The sequence below is a fragment of the Panthera pardus genome, unplaced genomic scaffold (genome assembly GCF_024362965.1).
Source record: "Panthera pardus isolate Hobbes unplaced genomic scaffold, ASM2436296v1 HiC_scaffold_24, whole genome shotgun sequence".
Taxonomy (NCBI): domain Eukaryota; kingdom Metazoa; phylum Chordata; class Mammalia; order Carnivora; family Felidae; genus Panthera; species Panthera pardus.
Genome location: NW_026526810.1, coordinates 125093572 through 125114866, shown reverse-complemented (window position 1 = coordinate 125114866; position 21295 = coordinate 125093572). Strand labels below are relative to the sequence as shown.

At 43.9% G+C, this 21295-nt stretch overlaps 1 protein-coding gene across 1 annotated transcript in view; it reads left to right on the top strand.

The window, feature by feature from the left end:
- The window catches only part of EFCAB11 (EF-hand calcium binding domain 11), a 158530-nt gene extending 138140 nt beyond the window's left edge, over positions 1–20390 (top strand). The window contains exon 6 of the mRNA XM_019461999.2: positions 20155–20390. Within this exon, the coding sequence (XP_019317544.1) occupies positions 20155–20236 (82 nt within the window). The 3' untranslated portion in view covers positions 20237–20390. The remainder of the gene's footprint in view (positions 1–20154) is intronic.
- The last annotated feature ends 905 nt before the right edge of the window (positions 20391–21295 follow it).

The following is a 21295-nucleotide window of genomic DNA, read 5'->3' as shown; positions in this document are numbered from 1 at the left end:
CATTATATTTTATAAAATTCCCTTTTAAGCCTTCTAATATACAAATACAATTGGCCCCATAACAACATGGGGGTTTCAGCTCCCTTGCAGCTAAAAATCTGGGTATAATTTTTCACTCCCTAAAACTTAAACCATGATAGCGTACTGTTGACCAGAAGCCTGACCTCTAACATAAACAGTCGATGAACACTTGTTTTGTATGTTATATGTATTATGTTCTGTATCCTTACAATAAAGTAACCTAGAAAAAAGAAAATGTCATTGAGAAAATCAGAAAGGGGGTGCCTGGGTGGCTCAGTTGGTTAAACACCCGACTTTGGCTCAGATCATGATCTCAGGGTTTGTGAGTTCGAGCCCTGTATCCAGCTCTGTGCTGACAGCTCAGAGCCTGGAGCCTGCTTTGGATTGTGTCTCCCTTTCTCTCTGCTCCTCCCCTGCTCATGCTCTGTCTCTCTCCTTCAAAAATAAATAAACATTCCAAAAAAAGAAAAAAAGAAAAAGAAAAGAAAATCAGAAGGAAGAGAAAATATATTTACAGTAAAGTATCTCTGTTTATTGAAAACAATCTGTGTGCAGTCAGGTCAGGCTGGGCCAGGGGCAGCCATGGGCCTGACCTAGGGGGATGGTGATGTTCTGCAGCCTGGTGGCCTTGGTTCAGAAAAGGTAACAGTACAGCTGCCTCACCTGCCTGGGGGTGTGCCACCGGCCTGTCACCATCAGCAGCTGTGTCCACACACGAGTGCCTCCCTGGCCACCAGGAGGTGCTTGGCAGAGGGGCCCCCACCGGGAGGGATCTATGCCTCCTTGGAGGGGCCCAAGGCTCACAGCCACCCAAGTGCACCTGGGAAGCCCAGCACGCAGAGGACTCTGGGGGTGGGGACCCCTGGGGCCTGAAGCTCCCTGCGCAGCACTGTGCCTGCCCTCTGTGCTTTCCTCTGCTTCAGCCCAGACCCCTGGTCTTGGGACCCCCGGCAGGCTACTACTGATGGCCTCTGTGAACTTCCCCAGATCCTCAGAGGGCAGTAAGGGAGACCTCAGTACCTGTCACTTTCAAGTGGATTCCATGGAGACTGGGGCAGGCAATCATAAACGAACGCCTTGTGGCTTTAGCCCTTTTTGAAAAATCTGCATATACATAGACCTTCCCTGTTCAAACCCCTGTTGTTCCAGGGTCAACTGCAGCAAAGTACGCTAGGGGTGAATGGAGTGAATTAACCGTATCATAAAAAGAACAAGTCTTTTTTGGGTCACAAAAGTTTCATCATTTGCTGTGAATTTTCCCAAATTTTCTTTTTGCGGAGACCTTAATTAGCATTTGTCTTGTTGCTACAGCTCCTAAAGACTTCGTATTCTCCCCTTGCCTCAGCAGCGCCTCCAGTCTGCTCATTTGACTTTTCCTCGTGATTCTCATTGACTTTTATTTTTTCATTTAGGTGCTCTACCAGTTCAGGCAAAACCCTACTTTTCGGGACGTTCCAGGGTAGTCATTCCCCTTGAATGGTGGATTTGCTCACCGTTGCTCAAAACTCCAGTCTACAGCTATCTGTGTAGTATTAATTAAAAACGATTTCATAATGAAATTCCTCTAATTTTGATAGCAGTGCTTCTGCTAAACTCAAGTTTTGCTAAAGGGCTCTTTTCTTAAGCACAACCCGGCATCTGCGGGAGAAAAACATAATTAAGAACTTGAATGGAAAATTTTCAAATGTACACTTACTCCATAATTTTTAAGCACTAATATTTTGAAATGTTTTCGTGTTTTCTTTTCTCACCCCCAAATTATTGGAATGATGTCCGTGCTATTATTCTGCAAGGATCTGGGGAGCACCCTGGATGGGAGGAGGATCAGGGCATTCCAGGTCCATATCTTATGCAGCCTGCAATTCTGCATGGCTGTGAAAAGCTATGGAGCGATTGCACAACACAGTGGTCCTGATCCAGAGTTTACCCCACATCCCCACGTAATCCGAGAACGAGTTGGAAGTGAGGAGTCCTGAGATCTTAGTCCTAGTGCTACATGCAGCGTGTACATAGCTTTGAGCTGGTTGTGTTCTGCAACTTGGCTTTTCTTTCAGTGTCAAATGGGACCTAGGTGGATTTTTGACAAAGGTCTTCTTTACCTCCGAAAGCCCAGAATTATTATTAGCTGGGTGTAGAACCCTGCTATCCATAAAGAGACTGGGTTTTCTATCCTGATTTTGTTGCCAACTGAACAGGTAACTTTAGGAAAGCTGTTTTTATGCTTCTGAGCCTTAATTTTCTCATCTGTAAAATGAAAAAAGTAGGTTGGGTAATTTCTAAAGTTCCTTAAAGGGAAAGAATGACTAATGCCATTGCTCAGGCCAGAAGGTCGGAATTTGGAAGCATGGCAGGCAGGTTAGAGAGGCCTTTCCTCCCTTGTTCCAGAGTATGTGAGACTCACGAATGGCAGGCCCTTGAGCCCTCAAGACAGAGCACTTCAGGAGGGTGGGAGTGGGGGGCAGGGAATCAATGGAGATGAAAAGTTCCCATCTGGGGGCATTTGTTCCGTCCAGTGCTCCGAGATTGTAACACCAAGCACCAAGTGGAGTTATTTTATCCCTGTGGTTCAATTCTAACTAAGAAAAGGCTTTTGTTTTGTTTTCTCTTCCCCTGGGAGCCGTGTTCAGTAAAACTTCCATACGGGGATATATTTATTATTAAGGAGTGTCAAGTGATCCGAATAGTCAGACCATGCAGTCACAGAAAGAAAACTATGGCGGAGGAATGTGCACCCAGACGGCAGCACCCTGGACCCGCGTTGCCCGCTGCACGTTCGAACACGCTCATTCCTTTAAAAGTTCTGTCCATAACGTCTTTCCTTTCATTCCTTTCTTATAAACTCACATTATGTAAGCCCTCGGAGTGCTAAATGTTTTTCCTTTGTTGGCCATCACTCTCTGGATGATTTTATCAAACATGAATTTTTCCCTTAGCTATTGATTGCATGCAGGGGGGAGCTGGCAGGGTAGACAAGAGGTGGCTGTGTGTGCTCTGAGGGCTCAAGCATTCTGGTGTGTGTGCGTGTGTGTGTGCGTGTGTGTGTGTGTGTGTACGTGCTTGTGTTTGGGCGCGTGGGCACGCATATTGGGAGAGAGATGGTTACAGAAGTAACAACTGCTGCTCGTAGACTACTTTGGAAATAGGGAAGGGTACGAAAAAGAAAATACAAACCAACCACATTCCTACCAAACCAAAGATAATCAGTGTTAATATTTTGCTATTTATTATTTCCTGTTGCTCTCCAGGATTTTGTTGTTAAAATAAATGCGAGTTTTGTTTTATTTTTTACCTCTTTGCTTTGTGATCATGTTGCTATTTTCACTTTTTAAATACCTCTACAATGAGTGTGTTTGTACTTTTGTTATTACCTTAGGAGAGGCTCCTGGATGTGGGGATCCCATATTAGGGAGTATGAACTTATTTTGTCATTTTTACAACTCTTGATTCTTCTTACCATTTTGCCTAATTAGCAAAGTTTCCTGATTAACAAATGACAGTCTCTCCAGCAGCATGTGCGTCCCTAGCCATGTTCTGAGCAATGACCCAATGTTACCTCCTTTTCACATCTTTGCAAGTCTAACAGGTGACAATAGTATCTCATTTTTTGTTCTATTTCATTGATTGCTTATAACATTGAACATTTTCACATGTTTTCCATCTCTACTCTTTCTTCTATTCGTGTCATTTGCCCATTTCTTCTTCTTTTTTTTTTTTAAGGTTTATTTTTCTGAGAGAGAGAGACAGAGTGTGAGCCAGGGAGGGGCAGACAGAGAGGGAGACACAGACTCTGAAGCAGGCTCCAGGCTCTGAGCTGTCACAGCAGAGCCCGATGCAGGGCTCGAACTTACGAACTGTGAGATCATGACCTGAACTGCAGTCGGATGCTTAACCGACTGAGCCCCCCATTTTTCTTCTATGAGAGTATGTACCTGTCTCCATTTTTTATCACAACTATTTTTCCAGTTTTTCCTTATTTTTTATAATTTTTTGAAGTACAGACGTTTTAGGTTTTCATATATTTAAATCTGTGATCTTTTCTTTCACAGTTTCTTCCATTTACTTTTATCCTAAGAATGTTTTCCTCATCTTGAGACCAGGTTAATATTCACTTCCATTTTCGTGGTTGGTTTGAATCTGTGGTTTGAATTTTAAGACTCTCTGGAACTTTCATGTATTTAGAATTCATTTTAGTATATATCATGGAGTGATGATCTAAATCATTTTGTTGCCAAAGAGCCAGTTTTTCCATTATCATTTTTTAAACCATCCCTATTTGTCTCCAGTGCCTTCATTATCATATTCTGTACTGAGTTTTTTTTTACATACAGGGGGACCTCTCCAGGCTGTGATCCGTTGTATCCCCTGGTGTCCTTACGCCAAAGACACACTTTTTCTCCCCAGTTGCTATAATATGTTCTCAGACTTAGTATTTCTTGTTTTCAAATCATTCTCAGCTCTTCCTCCCTGTTTATTTTCCAGATGAATGGTAGAGTCATTTTCGTGGAGTTCCAAAAACCTCCCTTTGGGGTTTTGATGAAAATTGCATTCAACCTATAAATTAATTGGGAAGAATCTGGCACCTTTACAACATTTCGCCTTCCCAACCAGGAATACACATATGGCACGTCCCCCCACATTTTCAAATATCCTTTTCTACGGCTCAGTGGAATTTTGCGGTGTTCTTTATACAAATTCAACACATTTCTTTTTACGGTATTTCCAGATTATTTTATATTTGGGGTACTTTTTAAAAAACAGAATCTTTTCCCCCTTCGGTTTAGATCCACTCTTTTTAATATCACTTTTCCCCGGTGATTGCCAAGTACTGACAGTAATCTAAGTGAAAAGCATATTTGTTTCTTTCCAAGCTTATACACTCAGAGATTTAGAACCGGAACCAACCGTAAATATAGTTGCGTATATGATAAAAGTGAGGTCATGAGAGGTAAATTGATTTATTTAAAGATCATACAGCTTGTGAGGTGAGTGGCTAAACAGGCGAATGCTTCCAAATGTTCGTATTCTCCGTGTCAGGGACGTGTAAAGCTTAAATATCCAAAACCAAACTCACTGTCCTCCCCCTTGTGGTCATCTCCTGTGGCTGCTGTCACAATTTACCACAGACTTAGTGACTTAAAACAGCACACACGTATCGCCTTTTAGTTCTGGAAGTCAGAAATGCAAAGCGACCCCGCTGGCCTAAAATCAAGGGGTCAGCGGTGCTGCCTCACTTCTGGAGGCTCTAGGGGCAAATTCTCTTCCTCGCCCTTCTGGAGCTTCTGGAGGCTGCCTGCATTCCGTGGCTCGTGGCACCTTCCTCCATTTTCATAGGCGATGTCTTCACATCTCCCAAGTTCTCTCTGACTCTTCCTGAGTCTCCTACTTCCCTCTTCCACTTTTAAGGGCCCTCGAGATTACATTGGATGCACCTGGATAATCTGGGATAATCTCCCCCATTTTAAGGTCAGCAACCCTAATCCCACCAGCAGCCCCAGTCTTCCTTTGCCATGTGGCATCACCACACGTTCTGGGGATTAGGACGTGGATGTCTTTGGGAGGGCCATGGTTCTGCCTACCGCAGCAAGGAGGAACTTTCAGAATTTCTACTTAAGCACATTAGCTCTCTCCTCGAAGCTCGCCACGTCTTCCTGTGCTCTTTGGATTATGATCGAAACCCTTACATGGCTTGCGAGCTCCAGAAAAGTCTCATCCCCCTTGCCCCCCAGCCTCATTCAGCTGCACCCTCTTCCTCACTCTGTGCTCTGGCCACAGTCACTCTTTCCATTCCTTGAACATTTCTTGCTCTCTCTTGCCATGAGGCACTCACATAGGCCATTACATCTGCCTGGAAAGCCCTTCTGCACCTCCCAACTAGCTCTCATCCCTCAGATCTCGGCCCCGTTCGGCTTCCTTAAGATCGAGGCCTTCACCGGGGCGCCTGGGTGGCTCAGTCGGTTGGGCGTCCGACTTCAGCTCAGGTCACGATCTTGCGGTCCGTGGGTTCGAGCCCCGCGTCGGGCTCTGGGCTGATGGCTCAGAGCCTGGAGCCTGCTTCGGATTCTGTGTCTCCCTCTCTCTCTGCCCCTCCCCCGTTCATGCTCTGTCTCTCTCTGTCTCAAAAATAAATAAATGTTAAAAAAAAAAAAAAAAAAAAGATCGAGGCCTTGACCTCCCCGCCCGGTCCTGCATCCCACCGTCTAGTAGCACCTTCTCTCTTTCCTTCAGAGCACTTAGCACAGTGGTGATTTTACTTTGCTCAGAATTACTTAATTCTCTCTGGTGGCTAAAAGCTGCAAGGAACTCTGTTTCTTTGTTGCTCACCCATATATCTTCAGAACCTAATGCCCCTGGTCCCTAGCGGGCTCTCAGTGTGTGTCCCATGAATGAGTAAATGAACTCACTAGCCTATTTCTAAGAAAAAGCATTTTTAGTGAATGTGTTCACTGACATATTTATAAAAACAAAAAGACTGGGGCTTTTTCAAAGTCCAACAAATAAGTAAATTATTAAAAATCCATTTGATAAAATCATATATAGCCATTAAAAATGAAAGTGAATGAGGCATCTGGGTCGTTCAGTTGGTTAGGCATTCGACTCAGGTCATGATCTCACGTTCATGGGTTCGAGCCCCTCATCGGGCTCTGCCCTGTATGGAGCCTGATGGGGATTCTGTCTCTCCTTTTCTCTCTGCCCCTCCCCTGCTTGCTGGCTCTCTCTCTCTCTCAGTAAATAAATAAAAACTTAAAAAAAAAATTTACAAAATGAAAATGAAGCCATAGCATTGGGGGGGCGGGGGAGGAGAATGTTTATATTGTGTTTAAAATAGAAGGATATTACTCTCTCTGTGACCCTCCCCTGTTCATGCTCTGTCTCTCTCTGTCTCAAAAATAAATAAACGTTAAAAAAAAAAATTTAAAAAAAAAATTAAAAGGGGTGCCTGGGTGGCTCGGTCGGTTAAGCGTCCGACTTCAGCTCAGGTCATGATCTCACGGTCCGTGGGTTCGAGCCCCGCGTCGGGCTTTGAGCTGACAGCTCAGAGCCTGGAGCCTGTTTCAGATTCTGTGTCTCCCTCTCTCTGTGACCCTCCCCCGTTCATGCTCTCTCTCTGTCTCAAAAATAAATAAACGTTAAAAAAAAAATTTAAAATAGAAGGATATTAAATACTCTTATGCTAATCAGCAGGAGAAGTACCAAAATGATCATAGCAATTGGTTCTAGATCATGGGATGGTGAATATTTCTTTTTTCCTGTGTCCAAACTTTCCTGTTCATGTGTTCAGATATTCAGCACACATTTCTTGCATCCACTGTGGGCCAGGCACTGCGTCAGGTGTAGAGAACACACAGTGAACTAGATGTATGTGGTCTCAGCCCACTGCAAGGTTACAGCCCAGTAAGGAGGAAAACTAATAATAATCATCACACAGATGGACTAGTATTCATGGACTGTTGCTGTATTCGAGAAAACATGGGTTCTTTTACCATAGTGTGCACCACAGGCTAAAGAAAATATTTTTATTTGGGGGGTCCATTATCATTACGGCATTAAAAATTTTTTTTTAATGTCTGTTTATTTTTGAGAGAAAGAGACAGAGCATGAGCAGGGGAGGGGCAGAGAGAGAGAGGGAGACGCAGAATCCGCAGCAGGCTCCAGGCTCTGAACTGTCAGCACAGAGCCCGACGCGGGGCTCGAACTCACGAGCCGTGAGATTGTGACCTGAGCCGAAGCCGGATGCTTAACTGACTGAGCCACCCAGGCACCCCTATGGCATTAAAATTTTTAATTGTGGAGGGTGGGGAATTGTAGGAGAAATAATACCATTTTCTTTAGGCTTTGAAGGGGATACCCTAACTTGTCTCTCCAACTCTTCATCACCGCTTTTCTGTACATTCTAGAAGGAAAACTTTGGGAGTCAAGGTGAACTTCTTTTTGGTTAACTTAGTTCGACGACGTTAAAAAGATTTGTGCAGGTGGTCATCAGGATGCCATTGATGCCTGCCCAGTTCAGACTCCTTCCCAAGCGTTTGGTGGGTCCTCAGCCCCCACTTCTAGGAAACCGAAAAAGCAGAGTTTTGCCACCATCAATTTTCTCCGTTTCATCTTCTCACACTTACGCACTCAGTGACTGTGCCTCTGTGCTCGAGCATAATGTAAATACTTAATTTGTTTAATAAATATCCTGAAACATCCTCTTTGAGTTGTTACTAGAAGGGCACGAACCTTTTAACTCACTTAGTCAGCGCAGATCAACACTTAATGTCTTTAATGATGATCTAGATCTTTTTTAGTGGCTGAAAATCTCCGTAATCAATGATGTGGCCCTGCCTGGAGGCATGAAAGACTAGATAATGGGCAGAAAATGTCACGCTGGATGGGGCTAGTAATTTGAATCCCTGAAATCAGTATTAGCGTGGCCATTTATAGGAGAGGCCGGTTTCTTCTCAAGGCTAGAAAGAGCCCACCAGCACCCCAGTATCCCTTAGTGATTTACGCATTGCTGAAACCCTCATGATGAGCCAGTTCCTTTGCTCAGCGCTTCTCCCCCATCCACCTACCCAGCAAGGTCAATGCCACGTCAGCTTCTAGTACAGTGGTCACCCACCTCAGAAGTAATTCTCGGTGCTGGGCAGGAGGGGGTATCATGGAATCTGTGAGACCTTATTAAGGAGGGTGCATCCTCCTATCTTCCCCCATCCCCGTATCAACCTTGAGAATTTCATTTTCATTTCAGGGATAGAACACAAGTCCTGTTTTCTAGCTGTTACATGAAGAAGCACTCCCAGGTTTCAGTCCTAAAATATCCCCTCTGAACTTACACTTGGAGTCCCTTGGTCTTAGCCTAGGATTTGATTAATTTAGCCGTGTGCACATTCTCTGCATCTCATAATATTCTAAACACTTGTCATATGCCCTCTGAACCTTCTTTATCTCTTTCGACTGAAATTCTCATATTAAAAGCCCTCGTGGTCATTCCATTTGGCGTGACTTTGTGATTATAGGTAGGCTTTATTAATAGAGAGCTTCTGATAATGTGAGGGAATTGTTTCATTATGAAATGTTATTTATTTTCTATGTTGTTTATTACTGTCCACAGACCCAGAGGTTTCAAATGGTGGGATCATGTTGTAAACGAAGGCATAAGTAATTTATTATAATTATTCTGAACTAAGGCCAGATTTCCTACTGGCTCAGTGATGCACATCAATTGGAAATGGGCTGAGATGTAAAATCTTATTTTCCTAAATGGATTATTTAAAACTAAAGTGTAAACAATTAAAAGCATTAATTTTTATAAATTGTTACATCGTCATTTAATGGAAAAACAAAAACAAAAACCTGACCTGATAGAATTTTAAAACAATGTTTCTTTAAGCTATATAGAGCAAGTCCCTCGGATTTCTGGTGAGGCTCTGCTGACATAGTGTGATTTGGCCATGTCATAGTCCCTAGGGTGACTGTCAGGTCCTGTGCTCTCCTTTGAAATGTGAGTGCTTTTAATTAGATGGGGCAATGGCTAGTGTTTGTTTTTCTGTTATTATATTATTATCATTCTGTTGCCAGAACTCCCAGTCTCATCTAATTGTCAGGGAGGCTGGAGCGTGTGGTTTAGGAAGAGAAGCAAATAAATTTTGTTGAACACGTGGCAGGCTCTGCCACGGAATCAAACTTTACCCATGTCGGAATGGATGACCCATTATCCCAGCTCCTTGTCTTGCTTCCTCTCACCTTTGGTGAGTTCCTATATGCACGTTCTGGATGCCGTTCTCGCTCATTGATTGCTGGGCCTTAATCACACTTTTAATTACCGAAGCTCTGTGTTATGTTTTGATACATGTTTATTTCCTAAAAAGTATTCTCAATCTTCTGGTGCGTTTACTTTTCCAGATAAACTTGCGGTACAATTTATCAAATTTCCTTTAAAATGAAACAAACAGGGGCGCCTGGGTGGCTCGGTCGGTTAAGCGCCCGACTTCGGCTCAGGTCATGATCTCATGGTCCGCGAGTTCGAGCCCCGCATCAGGCTCTGTACCGACAGTTCAGAGCCTGGAGCCTGCTTCTGATTCTGTGTCTCCCTCTCTCTCTGACCCTCCCCCGTTCATGTTCTGTCTCTCTCTGTCTCTCAAAAATAAATAAACATTAAAAAATTTAAAAAAAAAATAAAATAAAATGAAACAAACAAACAACTAAGCAAACAGAAAACCCTTCCTGTCGTGTATCATTAAAAACATGTTCTATTTGAAAACATGACACCATTAGAGAAAATAAGCATTATTTGACATTGGTGTCTTCTGACTCCGAGGAAGTATGCTTTTAAAAAGCAAGCTTCCTAGCACACAGTGGCTAACAATGTTATTAGGGATTTATAAACGGCTCGAATGTTTATAGTTCATATTTCAACTTCAAGTCTGTTTGTTGCATTAGCAAAATGAAGCTCATTAAGCCTTATTCTTTTGGTCCATCTCTCCAAGCCTCTGAACCCACTAATACTCAGCTTTCTTGTCTGGAAGTATGTAATCTTTCCCACATTACACTTGAAAGTTCAGCTCATTCCTAAACCTCCAGTCAAGGATATGAACTTGTTGCTTTCAGAGAGGCCACATCTGTGCACTGAGCCATTACGCCATCTGTTAAAGTGGTCAGAGTTCATTTTATTGCCTCCTTTGTGGAAGGACTTGTACTGTAAAAGCGTGTGTTATTGAAAACATAATTTTCCTCATCATTATGCTTTCTTTCTAGCCGGATCATAACCTGCGAGAAATCTATTGAGCAGAGAGTGAAAAGCTCTTCAGAATAGCTGTTCTTAAGAGATTAAATGATTGCCATCTCTGTCCCATTTCTTTTATCTCATAATCAAGTTCAAGATGATACTAGATATCTCAGCTGAAGTGATTATATATTTGAAATAGAAATGGCTTTATCTCCATTCATATTTCACACTGTTGAAGGCAGGATCATTTTTCCCCCATTTACATTCATATATGTGTATGGTTCTTTACAACTGTCTGCAGGGTTAAAGATTCAGAGTACTTTTTGAAGGCAAAAATAGCTAACAGGAGTTTGGTTGTATTTTTAAATTTTCTATGCACAAAGACACTAAGTTAAAATCCAACTTAGATCCGTCAAAATTTGGAGCTGTATCAAATCTTGGCAAGTCATAGCCCAAACATTCTATTTGACAAGTGAAGAGCTTGGGATTCAGAGCAGCTAAGACACTTGCCCAAGGTCACACAGCCTCCCTGAGATGAAAGCTCACTCCTAGGCCATGTCTGCTGAACCACGCTGCCCCCCACCCCGACCCCCACCATAGTCAGAGTGAGCCTGTCATACAGACTCTGCTGTGGGGAAGGAATGGAAGAGCTTGTGACCCTAAAGCATAGGAACCAGATTTTTCTTTATAATTACTTCAAAGATGTTCACTTTGGCTTTTGTTCTTTATCCTTAAAGCTGTCTGATCTGTGCTATTTTCTTACATCACCATTTCTCTTCCAGAGATTCAAACTGAGAAAAAAGACCATGTCACTGTTTATTAGCAGCTCTGCTAAAACACTTGACAGGGAAGGAATATGAAACTATTTGCCGGAAGTGAGGCATTGGGCCGTATGTTGATTGCATTTATCCACATGCCCACAAGTAGTCAATAATCAAGCATACTGAAATTACATTCTTTCCTCCTTTTAAAATATTTCTAGCTTTAAATAAGCCTCCTCATTTTTAAAACCTAGTAAATAGGAAAAAGTGAGTCATTATTTATAGTTAATCACTTTTGCCAGCTGTGACTGCATTTCACATCCATTTTTCTTTTTTGTCTTGGACGGGGGAATCTATCCTGTCGCTCTTTAAGGAAAAAACCATACTGGTCCCGCCAATAGCCTCACAGTTAAGGCACTGCAAACAGGGATTTTTGCTGGATACGGCAAGAAAAGTAACTTCTTTGAATGCAGGATTGTGGAGAATAATCCAGAATCTTGAGATAGCACCTAACAGGAAAATCTGAATTATTTCCGGGTTCGTTTTGAAGTGGAATAATCATTTCAAAAATACTGTCTTTATGAGTGCCTATCCTATGTCTACCCAGTTCCAGATACTGCAAGGTTTAGAAAAGATTTCAGACGAGATCCCTGGCATGTCAGGACACTTTCACTGAAAAGCGTCAGGCGTCCATTTCAGACCATCTTGAACAACCAAGCAACACTACTGGGTCAGGTGACTAAGAATTTTGACCTCAGGCTGCTTCCAGCCTGGTTTGATTAGGCTCCAGCTCGCTCTGCTGTTTTGACTCTTTCACCCCATTCGCAAAGCTGTGTGTAGCCTCATTCGCAAAGCTGATAATTGACATTTACAAGCACGTGCAGAAATTTTTGGATCAATACACCATTGGCTCCCAGAACAAATGGAGATTGCATCGGTGCGGTAGAAAAAGGACTATGGTCGTACCGAGCCTCGCCTCTGCATCCCAGGAAGGGCTTCTCCTTCGCCCACAAACAAAACTCCTAGGCTTCATTATGGTTGAGCCAACTCTTTACCAGTCCATAGTGGCCAGGGGAGAGATGTCATGTCCCAATTGGCCAGTCAATCCTTGAACCCAATCGCTGTGGTTAGGATGGTAGGATTATTAGTGATTGGCTGTAGATCCCACTTCTGGAACTTGGGATGGGAAACCATCCCCCCCAAATCACATAGCTGCTGAGCAGCACAGAGGGTGTAGGATGGATGCTGGGGAAGGATCTAACAGCATCCACTGTTGTCTTTCATCTAGAGAGCCGAGCCTGGTCCTAATGAGGCCAAAGTCTTGCCTGGCTTGTGTCATTCTTTGTTCCTGACGTGATCTGGCCATCCTTTTATCCTTCACAGTTCATCCTACGTGGCCAATTCTACCACCTACGACTCATGGCCGGTCCATAGCTGTACCTCTGTATCCAAAAGGCCCTCTCTTCTACTTAGGAATATATTGTCTCATGCTGAAGGAACAACTAATTGTTGACAGACTAAATATCATTAAATAAGCCATGTATATTAGAGAATGCCTCTCCTGTCATTTTCTGGTGACCCCTGACATGGCAGTTGTCTGGAGCTTAAAACTTCAGAGCTCTTCTTAAAGGCATTATTTCATTGGCTCTAAAACATTTTCCAAGTAGAGGAACCCACTGATCTATTTCAAGTAGTGAGGTCCCTCTTACCTGAATGAGACCCTTAACATGGCATGTTATTGCTGATGACGATCCAGGTGCCCCACGGGAACTTCACCTCTCGAAATAAACTTTCTACTATGTCTCAGCCTGGGATCTTACTGAAAGCGGACCTTGCAATGAGGAATCACATTCAGTTTGTTTGTTTGGAAGATGGCCGCAGGGAGCACGAGCAGAACAGAGAATGAAGGCCAAAGCCCCTACAAAGGGTCTGTTAACCGTGTGTTAACAAAGGGTTCGTCCCTTCTGGAAGCAACTAGAGCTCAATCCCACGAGAACCTCCAGTGAGCCAAGACTACGACCTCAGAGCAGGCTGCCTGCCTGAGGGACAGGAGCGAGCTGATATCCACTGACGCCTGTTCCCTCACTGGGCAAGGGTCGTCCCGTGGGGTGTGTTACCTCCTTAGTTTTTCATCCTTCCAGATTGCATGTATGTGAGGACCACACCCAGTGTTAGCAGTCCCAGGAAGACAGTGAGAGATACTCGGTGTGGGGTGTCCTGAGGGGAGGCCCTCCAGCCATGGCTGGGCTAAATGATGGGGGGCGAGAACACGAGGTGGGCACGTGGGGAGTCAACCTCACACTGCACAGCCAAAGTCACGCAGGCGCCTAGAAAAGACCAGAAATCATCTACATATCTTTTTTTTTTTTTTTAATCTCTCCTGCGTGTCTGAATGGCTTTTCTTAACACATGTCTTTAAAAAGGTAAAATTAATAAACACATTACCAACTGGATTGCCATAGAGCCCTGCAGGACTCTCATCAACAAAGAGGCAAGCACGCCTGTGGAAAGAACCAGCGGGTTCCTCAGAAGAGAAGGCTGCTTGCGGGAGAAGCTGTCATCATCACATCTTCAATTGGCGGGTCCTCTCATCCCCAGCAGGGGCTTCTTGCTTGGAGGGTAATTTTTATTCTCACTGTTCAGTCAGGATGACAGCTTTGTCCCTAATGTGATGGCAGTTTTGACTTTAGTTTAAATTATTCCATAAAGAATCAAAGAGAGAGAGATTCTCTCTCCTTTTTCCCCACCCCAAAAATTCCACTAAGAAAACTTTTCTAATTTAAATCTTTGCCTCCACATTAAATTTCTCATTCATGTTTCAGGTGAATCAAATACACCGTCAACTTTCAAAACCCTGTGTGACTATCACAGTGACTCAAAATAATTGCTGTCTGTCAGTGTGTTTGCTGGGAACACAGATATGCCTGTCACTGGCTCTGTTATCATACCACGAGCTTGCCTCTCAAGTGCGGTCTTCTCTGGGCTCAATTCAGAACCTTAGCGTCGGCAAGCAGAGTGTTGAGGCAATTATCTGCATAATCCATCCAAGGAACATGTGTGCCTCAGCTGCCCCTGAAATCACCTGTTTTTTTTAAAAAAAAAAGTCTTTAAAGCAATTATTTTAGTAAGTATAGATTTAGCTGGAATGTTCCAAAGAATCGTCTCCAACTTTGGTTCCTCTAGCTTAGTGCTTTTCAACCAGGGATAATTTTGTCCCTCAAGGGACACTTGGCAATATTTGGAGACGTTTTGGGCTGTCAAAGCTGGGGAGCGAGGAGAGAGTGTGCTACTGACATCTCAGGGGTAGAAACCAGGGATGCTGCTAAAATTCCTGATCCCTGCAGTGCACGGGACAGCCCCCACAATAATTGTCCGGCCCAAACCCTGCCCTAGCTGGTGAGGCTTTATGCATTGTAAAAGACGGCCATCTTTTTAGAAAATTGGGACTAAAAGAAAATATTCCTTCGGTTGAAAAATATCAATAATATTAAGGAATATTTTAAGACAAAGTAACCCGTAAGAGAAGTTTCCACTTAACATTTCACATTTAAGTTCTGCCCAAATGAGTTACATGTTTCTCAGATTGCAATTATAATACATTCTAGTTCGTATTCTTGTTGGCACTTAAAAATATCACTTTTATAGTCTATCATTTTATTTTATTATTTTTTTTAATGTTTATTTATTTTTGAGACAGAGAGAGACAGAGAGAGACAGAGCATGAACGGGGGGGTGGGGTCAAGAGAGAGGGAGACACAGAATCTGAAGCCGGCTCCAGGCTCCGAGCTGTCAGCACAGAGCCCGACGCAGGGCTCGAACCCACAAACCGCGAGATCATGACCTGAGCCGAAGTCGGACGCTTAACCGACTGTGCCACCCAGACACTCCATTCCTCATTTTTAATTTTTAAAAATCACATATGTAATCTTTTTTAAGTAACTTGGGCAAAAGCACGTACTCCAATCTGAAATCTGGCTTTGGAGACCTGGCCAGGCGGCACTCTTAAATTATTTTACAAAAACTTGTTTTCCAAGAAATTACTACTTTGAAGACATCACAAGAGATGGTTATCACGTAAATATTTTTGTACAAGAAACGTTTACTACTTGTGAAAAACACTCTACATATTTTTAAAATTAGAAAAAACCCTATGTTTCTCTTCAGAATGTATTAAAGCAACACTATGTCCTACCTTAGTAAAAGATTCACAGTATGAAACCCTGGCTCCTTGCAAGGCAGGGACGTTGGAGTCCACACAGCGTCACAAAAAGGAGAGAACAGAATCTTGCTTAACCAATCAGGACAAAAGAGACAAATGTTAAAGCTCATGCTGATGAAAGTAATTATAACCACTTATGAGTCAGAAAATGTTTATAGTTTAACAGAAAACTGCCAGAACCTAGCTAAATGGACAGAGTCTGGTCTTGCCTGAAATTCTCAAGATAGCCCAGTACCCGCCTGGGTGTTTCTGTGCTTCACAGTTCAAATAGCGTCGTCTGGAAGCCCCAGTCTACACCCTGCGGGATTTTAAAGCACTTCCCACGCTTTTGTACAGCTCCTGGAAGGCCTATGACTCTGCGCTCTCGTTTCTCTGCATTAATTCGGTTGATGCATCTGACCATTCCCCACTTACTTTTCTCGCTTGCTTCTGCACCTGCTCAGGTGGAACTCATCTGCTAACTCGGTCTTCAGCCTCTAGGTCCACACAGACCCCCACCCCACCCCAAACAGCATCCCTAGTAGAGTGCGAGCCTGTCGCACCCCTTGCTGACGATAGGGGAGGTTATACCAAGTGATACGGACGCCTTTGAAGCACACGGTACACGAAGAGGTTGATTAAAGGGCTTCTGATCGCTGCATCAGTGCAGGCTTTCTCATGGGCCATTTCCCTTCACATAGCATCCCAGCCTCCCGCTTCTCGGCGGCCCCTTCTTCGCGCTCTCTCTTTTATCTGGCTTGTCATGCCCTTCCACCCCGAGGGGCCTCAGTTGTTCGTGCTGAGTTACACAGAACAGCTCAGCTCTCCTGAGTCTCTGCTCCACAAGTCAGTCCCTTTTGCATTTCAGAAACAAGCCAGCCGGAAGGCCTTTCATTTAGCTGGACCGACGTTTCTGGAAAGCCGTTATTGTTGTTAACAGCATTTATTTTCCCCTCGTACATCCGCAGGAGCCTTATTAATTCCTTTGAAAAGCCAGTTCTGAGATAGAAGCTTATATACTCATCTGCATCCGTGTCCTCGTGTCTGGTGAAGAGCTACCACGTAGCTGGATTCAAGTGCCCGGGCTTCGGCTCTCGGGCAGGGTAGACTCAGACGTGGCAGGTGTCTGCCTCAGTTTCCAATGTCTTGCTCTATATCTATCTTTGTATTGTTCAGCCCGACACCCAAGGGACTCCTTCCATCTGTGTTCTGCTCTGCAGTCTCATTTTCCAAAATTCGTCTCTCACTTGGTCTCTCTTGTACCTAGCCTGTGTTCACAAAATGCGATTGGGCGTGGAGACCATAGCTGACTCTCGCTTACGGGTCCCCGAGGGGTGGTTCCTGGGGGCCTTCTGCGGTGTGTATTCTTTCTCTGGCTAGTTTCCAGACTCCATAAAAACAGCGATGAGGTGCTCTCTTTCTCTGACCCCCCCCCCGCCCCAGCCCCCTCCCGGGAGGTAGTAGATATTCCATAATGTTGTCTACTCTCGCTCCAGATTCGTTGGTTCCACAAATTCTTCCACTCTGCAGACATTTGTTGTCTCCCCTGGGCCGAGAGGTGGGGACACGGCCAGAAACCAGAGAAAGTTCTCCCCGTCCCTGAGTTCATTTCGAGTTGGTGGGGGATTTTAGCGCGACATGTTGTGCTGCTGACGAAGAGACGGCACCCTCACCTCTCAGAACTAGAGGGAACTGTTGAGGGTGAATGCGGTGAACGGAAATGGTGCAACTTGGTACCTAATGACGTCTCCTCATCTCAGTGCACACTACTTCTACCCACCAGCCATATCTGCCCTTCTGTCACGCCGTGATTCAAGTGTGGGTGCTGTGAAACCTTCCCTGTTCAGAGTAATTCCGCCTGCAATGAAAAACAGTATGTTTTAGCTTTTCAAATTATAGCTCTGCAATGTGAATTTCCTCTTCCCTCTCCTTGAGACAGCCAGCCCTCTCTTATATTATATTATATTATATTATATTATATTATATTCACATATGTATATACGTGTGTGTATGTGTGTATATATATATATATATATATATATATATATATATGGAGGAGGAAAAGCCAGAAGATAGAAAGTATTGTACCATGTCTCATTACAAATATAAACATAACATTCCTCCATTCATTACGTGAATAAAATGCCACCACAGACCTTGTGAGTAAACATTTCCATTTTAACACTTCTTGGTTACACTGTGTCCATTTTCTGCTGGGAAGCTTTGGCAAACACAGCGAGGAAAATAAGTTAATGTAATCACAATGAAGGTTGTTCACTGAGAAAAATCAGTTAAAGGGATTCCCTTTTCTGCAAGCATTCAGCATCTGGGTAAGTGAATAAACACACCCAAAAAAAAATATATATATATATATTTTTTTTTTCTCGGAAGCAGTTTATCCTAAACATTACTTTTCTAGGTCGTCCTCTTAACTCACCCTCTGAGATTTATAGTGCAGCCATACCAGTTCAGAGTGGAAAGAAAAAAGGCCAGTTATCTAATCCAATTCCTTGGGGGAAATACTTAGGCAATATTAAGAAATCTTCAATTATCTAATTTAATAAAAGTGATGGTTGCTATTCCATAGTCAGCCACATGTGATACTGATTATTTCTAATCCCTTAGAAGAGAGCTGACATTCTGCTTTTGGTCCTGTATAGCGTGAAATCATCATGTGTATTTTACCAAAAGGAGTCGCAAGAATAATGGCGTCCACAGTCTGTAGTCATTTTATACTAACACACTGCAATGTGGTTCTGCCCTGGGGCAGAGAAGTAGGGATTTTCTCTACTTCAAAAGAATGAAAAATTATCATCACTATCCAGAACCATTATAGACTTCAGAGACTTTGGCATGAAATATTCAGAAAGTTTATTTTAGAATTCAATATTTTAAAAGCCTGCTTTAAAACTATTACAGTGATTAGTGGCTCTGTTACTTGGGCCAGTCTTTGCTGTAAAACGCCCTCTGTCGTGGTGGATGTCAACAAAACGGAGTTTGCATCAACTACAAATGCTCCGCATAAGGAATGTAATGCCTTGTTTATTTTTTTTTTAATTTTTTTTTTTAACGTTTATTTATTTTTGGGACAGAGAGAGACAGAGCATGAACGGGGGAGGGGCAGAGAGAGGGAGACACAGAATCAGAAGCATGTAATGCCTTGTTTTCGAATGCCGTCCCCCCTGCCCCCAACCAGGAGCTGTGACCACTACTCATCAGGTATCCTCTCAAACATACTTCTTAAATAAACGTTACTTGTCCCGGTAATGGTCGAAATGTGTCGCTAATGCCGTGCGATGTGAGTTCTCTTACCCTGTGGTGTGGGCGCTATTTCTGTCCCTGTTGAGGGAGCAATGGTCCTGTCTCAGCAGTACTAGGGACACACAGCTGAGGCCACCCACACTCTCAGCCAACCAGCCAGAAGCTCACATCTTCACGGCTTCTCATGGTCAGTCAGCAAAGCTTCCTAGGTGTTTGTGCGGATTTAACAGAACTTCCCAGGCCACAAGTGAAGCCAGTGAAAACATCGGCAGCTAGAGTTAGCCACGTGAAATTGCAACACAACCACTTTTCTCTGGAATATTCTATGTAAGTAGAGAGGCAACGTGCAATAGAGTGTATAGAGAGCCTTGGTTTGGGAATGTAATGGTCTTTTTTTTTTTTTTCTTAATGTTTGTTTATTTTTGAGAGAGAGACAGAGACAGAGCACAAGTGGGGGAGGGCAGAGAGAGAGGGAGTCACAGAATCCAAAGCAGACTCCAGGCTCCGAGCTGTCGGCATAGAGCCTGATGCAGGGCTTGAACCCACAAACCATGAGATCATGACCTGAGCCCAAGGTGGACGCCTAACCAACTGAGCCTCCCAGGAGCCCCTGGAAATGCACCCATCTTGATCTGAGGTCCCAGTCTGCTACTTGAGTAGCAGTGTGGTCTTGTGAAACTGGTGTACCGCCCTCAGCTCAGTGTTTCTGTCTGTAAAGTGGACCCATCTGCATCATGCAGACATTCAATGAGACGAGGAGCGTAAAGGCAGTACAGTGCAGGTATCAATCACTCCCATTATCGCCGCTTGTTCCCAAAACGTTTTTCTTCTCTCTTGTTGGTTTATTCCACATTTCTGTTGTGTAATGCATATGTATTTATTGACACATCACAGAAAAAACATGCAGGATGACTAGAAGAAGAACATCATTTCTGCTTTTCTTTAAAAACCTGTGCATTTGGCTTCATTCCTTTAAATGTATGATATATTATTTTTGTTGGTTTTAATCAATACCTTTTCCTTTCCGTCCCACCTTAGGTATATCGATGTAGAAAAAAAACAAATAGGCATCACCTTTTGCCTTCAAGTAGGGGCCTCTCCCAAACAGACATGCAAAGAAATAAAGATTCTGGAGTGCTCTTGATGCGTAAGCTTGACAAAAATAACTTGTAAATAGCTAAATATCTTTGCATTTCATTTTCCAGGGAAGTAGATCAAGACTCAGACGATCTTGTGAGCTTTAAAGACTTTGAATATGCCATGAACTATGGACGAAATGAAGCCTAACTATGGTGAACTGCGTTTGGCAACTTCCGGGGAGACAAAGAGATTGTAATGTGTATTTCCATGTCAGGCTCCACCCCTCTGCTCTGCTAATGATGTAATAATAAGGTTGCGTGCTTGTGATTAAACTCTTGGTCGTGGTTTGCAGATGCTGATACTACTTGGTTTTTTGTTTTGCTTTGTTTTTTTAATGTTTTTATTTATTTTTGAGAGAGAGAGACAGAGCGTGAGTAGGGGAGGGGCAGAGAGAGAGAGGCACAGGATCTGAAGGAGGCTCCAGGCTCTGAGCTGTCAGCACGGAGCCTGACTTGGGGCTCGAACCTACGAACGGTGAGATCATGACCTGAGCCGAAGTCGGATGCTTAACCGACTGAGCCACCCAGGCGCCCCGATGCGGACACTACTTGTGTCTCAGAATCCTAGAGGGGGTCATGACAGATCATTTTCCATGCGGCCAGCAGCCCTGAGCCAGGCTGGTGCTGGCACTCCCACTGGGGCCGGCCCCACCTTCCCCTTCACTCTCAACCCCCCACACCCACCCACACTACAGGCTCCACTCACTAGTCCTCCCCACTCCACACACGTGCTCCCTGATTCTCAGTGGTTCCTACTGTCTGGAGAGAGGTCACTTTTTCCTGCCGATGGTACCCGTTTCCTTCACGCATTCAGCTTTGGTCAAACAAGGAATAGCACCCGTGTGTACTGAGCGCAAAGCATGGAGAAAACAAAGACTTAAGATTTCTTTAAGATCTTGTACCCGGTGTCAGAATCATCACTGCAAAGTGTCCCCAGTGGCACTCGCTGTACAAGATAAAAAAAAAAACCAGATTGGGCTGACACAAGCAAGCCTTCTCCAGCTCTATGCAGAGGAAGACCAGAGTGTAGGAAGGAAGGATATTGGAGGCCAAAGGTTTATTTGCACAGCCCTCTCGGATGACTTGGGCCTGGGGTTCCTGCAGGGACCCAGCTGCCCCGTGCGGCACACTTCCCGGGTCTGGGTGGCTCTGCCTGCGTCAGGGGCCTTAGCCATCTGTGTTCACACACTCCATCTTCGGCCCGTCT